General features: G+C 48.6%; 1 protein-coding gene across 3 annotated transcripts in view; it reads right to left on the bottom strand.

Moving 5' to 3' along the window:
• Positions 1-13,166, bottom strand: part of ASAP1 (ArfGAP with SH3 domain, ankyrin repeat and PH domain 1) — a 2,040,747-nt gene that overhangs the window by 884,733 nt on the left and 1,142,848 nt on the right. For all 3 annotated transcript variants that reach the window (XM_078686749.1, XM_078686753.1, XM_078686750.1), the window contains one exon: positions 10,715-10,878. In XM_078686749.1, the coding sequence (XP_078542875.1) occupies positions 10,715-10,878 (164 nt within the window). The remainder of the gene's footprint in view (positions 1-10,714; positions 10,879-13,166) is intronic.

The raw sequence follows: 13,166 nt of genomic DNA, 5'->3' as shown, positions 1-13,166 counted from the left end.
TCAAGAATTTGTTGAGCCTGCGCAGATCCAGAATCGGGCGCCACTCTCCCGATTTTTTCTTTATTAGGAAGAAGCGAGAGTAGAATCCTATTCCTTTCTGCGAGATTGGAACCTTCTCTATCGCATTCTTGCGAAACATGTTTAAGGCCTCTTTGAACAGTAAGTGAAGACGAGGGTGAGGGGGACCCTTGGGCAGAGTCGTAGGTGGTTTCTTTAGGAATTCCAGAGTGTGTCCTTTTTCCACTAAATCGAGGACCCACCGGTCCGATGTGATGTTCCGCCATTGATGGTAAAATGCAGAGATCTTCGCGCCCACAGGGAGGAAAGGATGTTGGACTGGCGTCTGGCAAAATTCATTGACGCTTGCTTGAATCTCGTCCTTGATTGTTTGCTCTTCGTCTACCTCCCTGACGAGAGAAATTACTGGAGGTAGACTGACGATATGATGACTGGTTATACGGTTGCTTGTACTGCGATTGATATTGCCTGTTCTGTCGGTTATGGTAATTTCCTCTAGAAGAAAAACCACTACCTCCTGCTCCTCTAAAAGAACCTCTCTTGTATTGTAGGGTACCAAGCGATTTTGCGGTATCAGTATCAGTTTTGATGGTAAGCAAGGCGTCATCTATGTGCTTACCGAAGAGCAAGTCCCCATCGTAAGCCATATCAAGGATTTTTGTTTGAACCTCAGGTCTGAATGAGGTTGCTCTGAGCCAGCCATGGCATCTGAGCACCGCAGCACCGGCTAACTGACGGAAATTAGTATTCGTAATGTCCACGGCGCAATCTATTATGTCTGAAGCTGCTCTTTCTCCTTCAAGCAGTATCTTACGTGCCTCTTGTTGACGATCCTCAGGTATCAACTCAAGGAATTCAGACAGCTCCAACCACATCTGTCGGTCGTAGCGGGCAAGAATCGCAAGAGAATTTGCTATCTTGATAGAGGGGTGGGGTGGAGTGCAAAAAAACGATGGATTTAGGCCCAGATCGCTGTACTGGGGTGAATGTATGACATTGTTCGGCTGCATTCTGTCCATCAACTGTTATTTTTGCATTTTGTCACCCCGAGTGGGATGAGTATGCTCAGACGTGAGTCCCATGCTCTCCACACCACTGGAGTCAAGCTATCCTGGCTGAAGACGGCTGATAGCCAGAAACCGGTCCTAGGATGCTTGATTCCGGTCCAGGAAAGACATGGCTCGGCAGTTCGGGCTGGACTGTTCCCTTGAGGCACAGGGTCAAGGCTGATTTGCATATGGCCATGTCTGAACTGGGGTGGTGTGGAGTGCAAAAAAAACGATGGATTTAGGCCCAGATCTCTGTACTGGGGTGAATGTATGACATTGTTCTGCATTCTGTCCATCAACTGTTGTTTTTGAATTTTGATAGAGGATGCAGCATTGATGGAAAACTTCTTGCCTATTAGGTCCAATCTTCTGCCTTCTTTGTCCGGCGGCGTCGAGATTGGAGTGGACGGATTCTTGGACCTCTGTTGAGTGGCTTGAGATATCACAGAGTCCGGACGTGGGTGACCCACCAAACAGGATGGAGTTTCTGGCGGTGCTCTGTACTTTTTCTCTATACGAGAAAGGACTGCGGGGATAGAAGCGGGTGTCTTCATAATCTTTAGACCTTCCTGCCAAATAAAGTCTATAATGGGTATGGCCCTGGTGATCCTCCTATACCCCTCTTTAAAATCATGTAAAAAGCAGTCTGACTGCTCAATGGTAACTGGCAGTTCAAACCTTGTAGCAGCCCTTTGCATGATATTATGAAAGCCTCCAATGTCCTCTGGCGGAGAATCAGAGGGCTGTGGCAAAGGATGTGAAGGCATGGGTATTACGTAATCATCCCATGGATCCGTAGGTGTGTTGTCTTGAGGCAGCTCACCTTCCTCTCTTCCATCTTCGTCCGAAGAGGAAGTATCCCGATCATCTTGTGGTGCGGGTTCTGTAGTGTGTCTTGGTGACACTGGAGGCTGCGGTGGAGGAGGTGCAGGTACGTCCGCTGGTACCGGAGGTACATTTGGCGTGGACGGTGTCGGTGGGAACCTCTGGCGATAGTCTGCCAACATGGCTTGCAAATTCTATATCAAAGAAGGAGGGAGATGACTGGTCTCCTCCGAACGTGGAGGTCTGTATGGTTGTCTATAGAAAGGTGTAGACAACTCCTCTTGGTAGTAATGTTCTTGCATATCCTCTTCGTCCTCTTCATCCTGGCCTTTTATGTGCAATTCGGATGGATGGCGGGCAATCCCAAAGGGACCTTCATTATCTCCGTCATCCTCCTCAGAATCCTCTTCCTCCACATATGACTCTAAGATCTGCGATAGTAGCAGTGGGGAAATATTAGAGTAGTCCTGCCTATGATAGGTCTTGAGCTGAAAATGTGTATAGGCCACAGGTGAGACCTGAGACACCTGAGGTGGAACAGGCCAGGGTCTTGTTGGCGGAGTCTTGGTGATAGCTGAACTCCTTGTTGATTTAGGCGTCTTAACAAGCTGCGCTGAAGGCGGCTGGCTTATTGGTGGAAGTGCCGTCGACGAGCTCGCCGTCGATGGGGTCGTCGTCGACGGTGGTACTGTGGATGGACTCTTCGTCGATGGGGCCGTCGTCGACGGGGTCTTCGTCGACGAGGCCGTCGTCGACGGGGTCTTCGTCGACGGGGCCGTCGTGGATGGGGTCTTCGACGACGGGGCTGGCGTCGACGTGGCTGTCGTCGACGCCGTCGTCGTCGACAGGCTCTTCGTCGACAAGATCTTCGTCGTCGACGGGCTCTTCGCCGACGATGATTATGACGTAGACGGGGCTTTTATCGTCGATGACTTCGTCGACAAAGGTGTCGTCGTCGATGCAATGGTCGTCGACGATGATTTTTCGTCCTTAGCCCCTGAAGATTTCTTAGAGGAAATCTTAGCTGAAACAATAGGTGAGGTAATGGCAGATGTAGATACCGTCACAGAAGAGCTTGAAATGGCAGAAGTCACAGACACTGTGTGAGAAGACACCAGAGAGACAGTCTTAGTCTGGGCTTTACTCACAGTTTTTGATGAAGATCCTGGAGAAGCTGGAGATTCCATAGGAGGAGAGGACAACCTCCTTGAGGGTTCAGACACTCCGTGAGAGGATTTGTGTTGTTTTTTCCTCTCAGGAGAAGAGCTATCTCTAGATCTGGATCTTTTGCTGGATGTTGAAGCTTTGTCCTCATCATCTGTGGAAGATGAATTGAGCCCAGTAGAACCCTTGCCTCCCTGTCCCTGATGGTTTTGGCAGGGAAGGTACGGTAAATCCTGCAATCCTTCACAATGTGAGAGGGATGCAGGCAGTAGAAGCAGTTCTTGTGCTGATCACCTACATGGACACTCTTATCACAGGTCCTGCAGGCCTTGAAAAGAGCTTTCTTCTCAGACATTCTGAAGAAAAAAGGTTGAAAACTGAGTAGGCACTCAGGGAGACTCCCTTTCACACGACGTGCGGTGAAAATCTGAGGAGAACTGCCTCTGCTGGGAAGGTTCTAGAGGGTGCTGTCAGCTGATTGGCTGAAACTATTTTCAGTTCTTTTCATATAATGAGGTAGATAGGCTTCTAAGTTTTGGGCCTTTTAGGGCCGATAGTCTTGTCAGCCTACTACAAATTTATTCTCAGGCACTGCTTTTGTATATTTTATTACCGTGGGACTCCCGCCTCGGCGACGGGGAATGATTCAGGCATGTGAATCTATGAAAGATACCCCAATACTGGATAACAAATGGCGCCCCTGCTCGTAACCACAAGCCGTAGGCTGTGGGCGGATACATTTCCTGGGAAAGGTGGGACATGCACCAGCTTTGCCCAATTGCGTGCTGTCTTTTTAGAAATTATTGAGAACAGTGGTCCCAAGAGAAACAAAAATAGTCACAAGGGAATGAATATAGATCCAATCAGTACTATATTTTTTAGACTTGTCCAGTCGGACAGAGGTCTAATATTTAATACTTTAAATCTAATGAAACAATATAAACAAAAAATCAAGTGGGACACAAGCCTGCATCCTACTAAAACTAAACAGGATACACACAAAGAGGCTCAGGCATACATAAAATTCTCAATGTGACAAACAAATCCCAAAAGAACACCTTTACACATTAAATGGCAATTCAGAGCAGTGTATGAGGCGGTTTAGAGTGTTGACAGCGTTTCGAGCCATATAAACAATAAATAAACAATAAATGGATCGTCATTAGGAAAATTAAAATAAGCATGCCTGTGTACAATTGCCTGTAGTGAGAATTATCAAGTCTTGCGTAGATCTAGGTACCATGATACCATCAGCGAACTGACAGACCATGAAAATTCACGGTGAAGTATTGGAGGAACCCAGGGGGGCGCTAGAGAGCCTGGAGCAAGATGGCCGTACTTTAGTGCCACTCTGCTGGTCGAGATTATCATCCGCCTAATATCCTGCTAAACTGGCTCCGTCCGAAGCTCTACTGCATATGCCGGGAATCCTTGTCGCCTGGGAAGCACTTCGCCACCGCTAATTCGAGGACTGAGGGCCTGTAGCTGCTTGTTTGCCTCGCTCTGCCAGGGCACAAAATGGCGGCTCGGTTTTAAAATATCCACTGACCTCTCTGTGTGTGTCCGCTCACTGCCTGCTCCATCGCTGTGTCTGTTTCCGGCGACTGGGTTTCGGAGCTGAGGAGGTGTGGCGCGCTGGTAAATCGTGGTCAGGCAGCCTGATTGCTGCGACCGGTGCCGGCACGACCCCCACACTGTGGAGCTCGTCTTCCGTCTGGCCCCGAGGTGAGGAGGTGAAGCATCAGCGTGGCGGCCCCTCGCCGGCGGGCCGCTGTGTGATTGTGCAGCCCCCGGGGCGGAGCGCGACTGCTGCAGCGTCTTTCCTATGTCTGAGCGGCCTGTTTGCTGTGGCAGCACTGTGAGACTCCAGCTGCCGGTCTGGAGCTCCGACTGCGGTGACTGCCGTTCTCGCCGTCTGGGCCTACTGCGAGGTGACGGGTGAATGGCGGCGCCCCTACGCGGCGGAAATTATCTTCCCTCATTACAGTGGGGCAAGCGCTGCCTAATGTGACACTGCTTCTCACGCGGCCTGGAATATGGTGGTGTGAAGTCCTGGATATTACAAGCAGTGGGCTGTGGATCACACTATTCTGCCTGACATTGTGGAGTGCACACGGCCCAACCCCATTACTGGAGCTCCTGCACAGCCTGTTTACTCTGCACAGCCTAGGGGCCAGTGCCTGCATCACAAGGTCTGTCACAGTGTCTCAGCCATAGTTATATATATTTTTTGGGGGGCGCTGCTCTGGACACTACACACCAACTGCCACAATACTATACCTATGGACAAGCTGCAGTGGAGTGCGATCGAGGGGCAGTGGCTGTTGATCCTGGGTGACGTGCTCGCGTTGGAGGACATCACGTGGCAGAATATTGTGCCTGTGTGTACTTACTAAGCCCATCTGCTTATGTGCTGTCAATCGCCCCTTCTATGCTACTGCTGTTTGGATGACATTGGGGCACTAGCGGCTGTATAGTCCTCCGCATTGCGCAGTGATACTAGTGTAACAAGTGACCCGCACCTGGTGTGATGCACTGATCTTAAGCACAACGCGGAGGTGCATAAAACAACGTATCTTACTCTATCTCCCAAGTGTCTCTGAAGACTGCTGCGACGGTAGTGGTCCTGGTACTCCCGCATTTTCCCACCTATAATCCTGCTATAACTGTGTGTACCCACTCTAAACCACGGCTAAGTATGGGGAGAACGGATAAGCAGCAGAGTAAACTGAACTTTGAGGCAAAAAAGAACTCTAAGTCACAAACCCCAAATGCCTCCGACACTGAGCCAGATCCTGAAGCTGGATCAAGCACTAAACTGGAATGGCTGATGAAGAATATGCAACAGAGTCTTCACACCATCGATGTCAGGATGGTGATAGAAAATTTGTATGGACCGAACGTCGACGATCCTGCCTTTTATGATGCATTGTGGGGTAAGGTTTACAATCTACCTCCTTTAACTATTATTGATTTCAATGTGATTCTGGACCCCGCCGTGAATAGATTATCCGGGGTGGACCCCATTCCTAAGAGGGGTGCGGCATCGCTCCATGTTGGTATGCTAACATTGGGGCTTACTGACCCCTGGAGATTACGTCACCCAGGTTCTAGGGAAGGTACATGTCACTCATATGCACGACAAGTTTGGTCTCGTATTGCCTACTGGTTAGTCACGCAGGACGCTAATGCATAGGTAGCACAGATAAAGCATCTACCTAGAACGCTATCAGACCACTCCCCCGTATATCTTAGTATGGCGTTGCCATCTTATACCTTCTTCCAGTTTCAATGGCGTTTGCAGTCCTCTTTTCTACTGGACCTGGTGTTCAGTGAGGGAATCCGTGAGGCTATAGCGGACTATTTTTCGCATAATACTGGTTTGGTCGAGACAGTGGGGACATTGTGGGAGGCTTTTAAAGTGAAACACACAAGAGGATGGATGGAATGTTGCACAATGGCAAAACATTCACCCCCAGTCATAGATCTGGGTTTAATACATCGTTATTTTGCTCACCAAGCCACCCCAGTTCAGACATGGCCATATGCAAATCAGTCTTGACCCTGTGCCTCATGGGAACAGTCCAGGCCGAACTGCCAAGCCATATCTTCCCTGGACCGGGCTTTTAAAATGACCATACGTGGGGCCTGTATGGGTCTATAGGTCGGGGTTTTGAAATCTCTGTGTAGCACCATGTCTTCGCTTGAGCGTGAGTTGAAAGACCTAGAGCGACGATATGAAGTCATGGCCGATCCCGCCACTCTGGCACTCATAAAAGCAGAAATCACAGAATATAACGACGTTGCTGACCAGGAGATACGACATATATCCCGTAGATGTAAGGCTAGATACTATGGCGAAGGTGGCAGACCTGGTAGAGCGCACGCTGCCCGAATAACAGAACCCCGAGACCAAGCATATACAGTTACTGCAGTCCTTGCTGATGATGTAATGCATTATGACACGCCCCTTACATTACAAACTTTCGCAAAATATTATACTGAAATGTATGCTCATCGACAAGCTGCAGATGAGACTGAATTACAACGGTATCTAGACGATATAGCGCTGGTATGGCTCTCAAAGGGGCAAGAAGAGTTTTTAATGCATCCTATTACCCTGGACGAAATATGGGACGCCATTAATGTACTGCCTAATGGAAAGTCGGCTGGCACTGACGGATTGTCGGAGGAATTGTACAAGGCCTATATAGGCATCCTCGCTCCCTGCCTTCACCAGGTTTAGGAAGAAGCGTATGAGACTCAGTGTTGACCTCCGACTCTGCAAGAGGCGTTGGTTATGTTGCTCAGGCCTGACAAACCCTCAGACAGGTGTGATTCCTACCGACCCCTCTCCTTAATTAATACTGATGTAAAGATCTTCGCAAAAGTTCTGGCGACCAGGTTGAAGCTGCTCCTTCCAGTTATGGTACTCCCGGATCAATCTGGGTTTGTCCCTACTCGCTCAACCTTCCATAATCTGCTGACACTCTTTACGGTTATGCATGTACTGAAGCCCACTCTGCCAGCAGTGGCGGTGCTCTTCGATGGCGCTAAGGCATTTGATTCTATCTCCTGGTCCTATATGATTGCGATTCTCCATCACATTGGGGTGCCCTTTATTTTTACCAATTGGATCAAATTGCTCTACACACGTCCTACTGCATGGGTGAGGGTCAACGGTCGCTTGTCAGAGGTAATCCATATTCAACGCGGCACACGTCAAGGATGTCCGTTGTCCCCCTTACTATTTACACTCATACTTGAACCGCTGGCCTATATCCTGCGTCAGCACTATGCTCACTCGGCCTTGCAATTTCTCCAACGCCCTCTAGCAGTCTCTATGTATGCAGACGACATGGTGTTGTATGTCTGTGAGCAAATTCCACACCTGGCGCCCCTTATCAGGGAATATATCCGATTTGAGTGGTTCTCTCGACTTGGCATAAACTGGTCCAAATCGGTTATCCTACCTCTCACGGATTGCACACCCCCACTTGACCTGGACTATCCATTAGTATGGTGTACCGATACAGTAAAATACTTGGGAATATGGCTTCATAGGGACCCACATGCTGTGATGCAATCTAATTATGATATAGCCATCACACGACTTGAAGGGCAAGTTGCCCGCTGGATCAAGTTGCACCTGTCCTTTGCGGATCGCATTGCGCTAATGAAAATGGTAATTCTTCCGCATTTTCTGTATCTATTTTTGAACATTCCTGTCCAATTGACACGTCACTTTTTTAACACACTCCGCTCCCTCCTGGTTGAACTGCCATTGGAGGGGGGGGGAACCTCACCTGCAATGGGAGACTCGTACGTATCCCTTTGAGCAGGGAGGACTTACAGCGCCTGATTTTAATCTATATTACCGTTGCACACAGGCCCACTACGCCTACTACTGCAAGCAGGATCCAGCTTATATCCCCCATGTTGCTGTAGAGGCAGGAGCCGTTCACCCAATACCACTCAAGGCCATGATAGTGAATACGCATACAGTGTTTGAGAAGGGGGAGTTTGACACAGTTCAAACCACGGCCAAAGCATGGCGGGAACTGGGAAAACGAGCACAGAAATTGCCGTTATATGCGCCCAATATGCTACTCTTAAACAATACAGATATCTCTGTCACTGCTGAGCCGGGTGCCCTGAAGACCCTTAAAGACATGGACATACTGAGAATGGAGGATGTGATCCCTGGTGGTCAATTCTTGGCTTCGGCGTCTGTGGCTGCGGCGTTACTGCTATGCAGCTCTTTATCTATACCAGACTGCGTTCTGCTATGCGTGCACTTTATCCACTATTTCCTGCGGAACTGCCTGTGCTAGAAGCGCTGCAACTTTTATACACAGCCGCTTTGTGGACGAAGCTAGTCACTAGATTATATCAGTTATCGCAGAGGGAAGGAGTTGCTCTAGGTGTATCTGCATTAAATAAATGGAATGCGATTTTACCAAATCCCCTATCTGAGGTTGAGTGGTCTGGAGGCTGCCATCTTACTTGACATTTAACAGTGAATGGTAACCTGAGATTGGTCCACTTTAAGTATTTACATCAACTACACTACACACCTGCCGAGCTGTATAGATACAGTCAGCGGGACTCAGATTGTTGCAGGCGATGCAAAATGACGTGCTCCACAAAGTTGAGGGTGGAGACTGAAGACTTTTAGCTTAATGTAAATCAAAGTTAGGAAAATATGAATGAGCCCCTGTTAGCCCTGTGACCCCTAAAACGGGATAAGACATGTAAGATCTGTGGTAATACTGGTCTTCTAGTTGCTATATTCCCATCTTTAACAAAATCTGTCTTGTATTCAGTTTCACCTTTAGTTGTTGGAGAAGTGTGGCTCAATGGTTAGAGCGGCAGACCCCACAAAGTTGAGGGTGGAGACTGAAGACTTTTAGCTTAATGTAAATCAAAGTTAGGAACATATGAATGAGCCCCTGTTAGCCCTGTGACCCCTAAAACGGGATAAAAGATCTGTGGTAATACTTGTCTTCTAGTTGCTATATTCCCATCTTTAACAAAATCTGTCTTGTATTCAGTTTCACCTTTAGTTGTTGGAGTAGTGTGGCTCAATGGTTAGAGCGGCAGACCCTGATGCAGAGGTCTGGCCCGGGACCAGGGTTCAATTCCCGCCTCGGCGGCTTTTGGACTCAATCTCCCCGGACCTGATAATTCTCGCCTCGGTGCCTAGTCTAATCATGGGTCCCACTCTGGGCAATAGTTTGCTTAATCTCCACAACGGCCCCAGCAGCGCTTGGATGCCTGGCTTCACCTTGGGGTGCCCAGGAGTGGACATTTCACATGGAAAAGCCAGGAAAGGTTCCACAGCGGTATGAGTGCAGCGCCGGGACACCCCGTCGCGTGGGCAGCCGTGCGCTTTACAAATACAACACATTTACATTTTAGTTGTTAGCTAGCTCTCATTATGTCTGTTTTCAAGTACCTACTCCTTTCTCCAAAGTAAGCAAGGTAATTTTATTTGTTTTGTATTATATCTACATACATGTCACTGTATATATTGTATTTCTATAGTATCACAACAAAATACATATGGGTGGTGCTCTGTTCATTCACATTAAAGTACACACACTCCGTAAATTAATCACGCTAAGGAAGGATGTTGCTTCCTCAAGGCAAAGCAATGAAGGACAGCTGCATCTAAAATACACTGCTTTTCCGAAAGTCAAATGAGTAAATGATTTGAATAATGAAAATGTTTGTTGAAAAGCAACAAAAGAATGGATGTTGCTTCCTCAAGGCAAAGCAATGAAGGACAGCTGCATCTAAAATACACTGCTTTTCCGAAAGTCAAAAGAGTAAATGATTTGAATAATGAAAATCTTTGTTGAAAAGCAACAAAAGAATGTATGAATGACTGAATATATGATATAATGCACTGGTTGCTTGTTGTCTGCTACAAAGGTGATGTGTCTCAGCTTTTAATGCAAGAGTGCCACTGAAAGTGAATCGACTGCATACGTTTGCACTTTTCTGTAAAAAGATGGTGTTGAAATGTTGGGTTATGTATTTAGATCATTATTTTTAGCCCTACAACATCATCACTTATGGACACTAGTAATAAAATGGGGCGGTATTATGGTAAGGAAACATACTACTTAGGGCAAATACATTGAAATAAATACCTAATGATCCACAATCGCAGCAGACATCATTTCCAGGTAATCGCTGGATGTCATCAATAATGGCCTTTGTAAGATCTTCCAGACTGCTTTCGCCTGTACTTTGGTCCCCTCTGAATGCCATGTTTAATGCTTCTTCTTTGCTGTTCGTTAATACGGAGATCCATCTATGGTGTAAATAGATGAGCAAATTAAAGTAAAACACTCCGAAATCAATTTTGCAATAACAAATTCCTGTTCAAGAAACCATGCCTAGCACTCTTTAGCACACTGCAATATTTATTCTCAACTATTTTACTATCATATTTTAATATGAGTAAAACAGCTAAGCCAGTTCATTAACTATGTATAAAGTATTCCCACAAATCATGAACTCGACACAGAACAAAGGCACCAGGAAACGGACAGCCAACAAGTACAAGTAACACTGCACAGGCAGAGAAAATGGACCAGACGCTACGGGCCTTTAGTACAGAACGTTAATGCTTGAAAACCCTCCAATTCGCTAAATCAGAGGGTTAGCCACTAAACACATTCACTGATTCTGAAAACTGTTTCCGAAGCGATAAAAGGGTTCTGGAATCGATTATGAATCCTTATTTGGAATGCACATATTGTGAGCATCTCTTCCAAATTGCGATTCGTCCTCTGATTTATCAATGGCAACCTGCCTAATGAACACTAATCAATCAATCAATCAATCAATCAATCACCAATTTGTATAGCGCGCTACTCACCCAATAGGGTCTCAATGCGCTGGGGGGGGGAGGGAAGAGAGGGGGGGGTCCGTTACTGCTCGAAAAGCCAGGTCTTGAGTTGTTTCCTGAAGGAGAGGTGGTCCTGGGTCAGTCATAGGTGGATGGGGAGGGAGTTCCATGTCTTGGCCGCCAGGTAGTAAAGTAAAGTCCACATTTGTAAAGCGCACAATCACCCGTAAGGGTCTCTAGGCGCTGGGGGGCCGTCGGGAAGATTAAGCGAGCTATTGCCCAGAGTCACATGGTGCTGGGCTAACCTGCCGCCGGAGCCGGGGATCGAACCGTGGTCCCCAGATTCCAGCGTCAGTCGCCCTGGCCGCGGCGCCACACCTCTCCCTCAGGTAGGAGAAGGATCTTCCTCCAGCGGTGGCTCTGCGGATGCGTGGTACGGCGGCGAGGCTGGCCGATCGTAGCTGGCGGGTGGGTGTGTAGAAAGTGAGGCGGCTGTTGAGGTACTTCAGGCCCATGTCGTGGAGAGCCTTGTGTGCGTGGGTGAGGAGTCTGAACGTGATCCTCTTGTTGACGGGGAGCCAGTGCAGGTCTCTCAGGTGGGTCGAGATATGGCTGTGGCGAGGGATGTCCAGAATGAGTCGTGCGGAGGCGTTCTGTAGGCGCTGGAGTCTTTTCTGTAGTTTGGCAGTGGTTCCCGCGTAGAGGGTGTTCCCGTAGTCCAGTCAGCTGGTGACGAGTGCCTGGGTGACTGTGTTCCTGGTTTCGCTGGGGATCCATCGGAAGATCTTACGGAGAATGTGCAGGGTGTTGAAGCACGATGACGACACGGCGTTGACTTGTCTGGTCATCGTGAGGGAGGAGTCCAGGATGAAGCCCAGGTTTTGTGCGTGGTCCGTTGGCTTGGGGGTGGTGCTCAGGGCAGGGGGCCACCAGGAGTCGTCCCAGGAGGAGGGCGGTGATTCCAGGATGAGGACTTCCGTCTTGTCTGAGTTCAGTTTCAGGCGGCTGTTCTTCATCCACTCGGCGACGTCTTTCATCCCTTTGTGTAGGCTGGCTCTGGCGGTGGCGGGGTCGTTGGTGAGGGAGAGGATTAGCTGGGTGTCGTCGGCGTAGGAGATGATGTTGAGGTTGTGTTGGCGTGCGATGGCTGCGAGGGGGTTCATGTAAGCGTTGAAGAGGGTGGGGCTGAGTGAGGATCCTTGTGGTACGCCGCAGATGACTTCGGTGGCCTTGGATCTGAACGGGGGGAGGCGGACTCTCTGGGTTCTTCCGGCGAGGAACAAGATGATCCACTCCAGAGCCTTTCCTTGGATACCGATGTTGCTGAGGCGCTGTACTAGGGTGCGGTGGCAGACAGTGTTGAACGCGGCAGATAGGTCCAGGAGGATGAGGGCCGCTGTTTCACCGTTGTCGAGCAGGTCTCTGATGTCGTCTGTGGCTGCGATGAGGGCAGTCTCGGTGCTGTGGTTGGCTCGGAAGCCAGACTGCGAAGTGTCGAGGGATCAGTTTGTCTCGAGGAAGGCGGCGAGCTGTCTGTTGACGGTCTTCTCGATGACTTTGGCATGAAAAGGGAGGAGCGAGATGGGGCGAAAGTTCTTGAGGTCGGTGGGGTCTGCTGTTGGTTTCTTCAGGAGGGCGCTGCATCAACAATGCCATTTGCGATTCCTTATTAGCGAAAAATAAGAATTCTCTAATAAGGAAGAGCAAAAGGCTATGCATATAGAAATCACACAAAAATAGCGATTTCT

This window comes from Lissotriton helveticus, chromosome 4_1 (genome assembly GCF_964261635.1).
Source record: "Lissotriton helveticus chromosome 4_1, aLisHel1.1, whole genome shotgun sequence".
Classification (NCBI taxonomy): Eukaryota; Metazoa; Chordata; class Amphibia; order Caudata; family Salamandridae; genus Lissotriton; species Lissotriton helveticus.
This window is presented reverse-complemented; position numbering and strand designations above follow the sequence as displayed.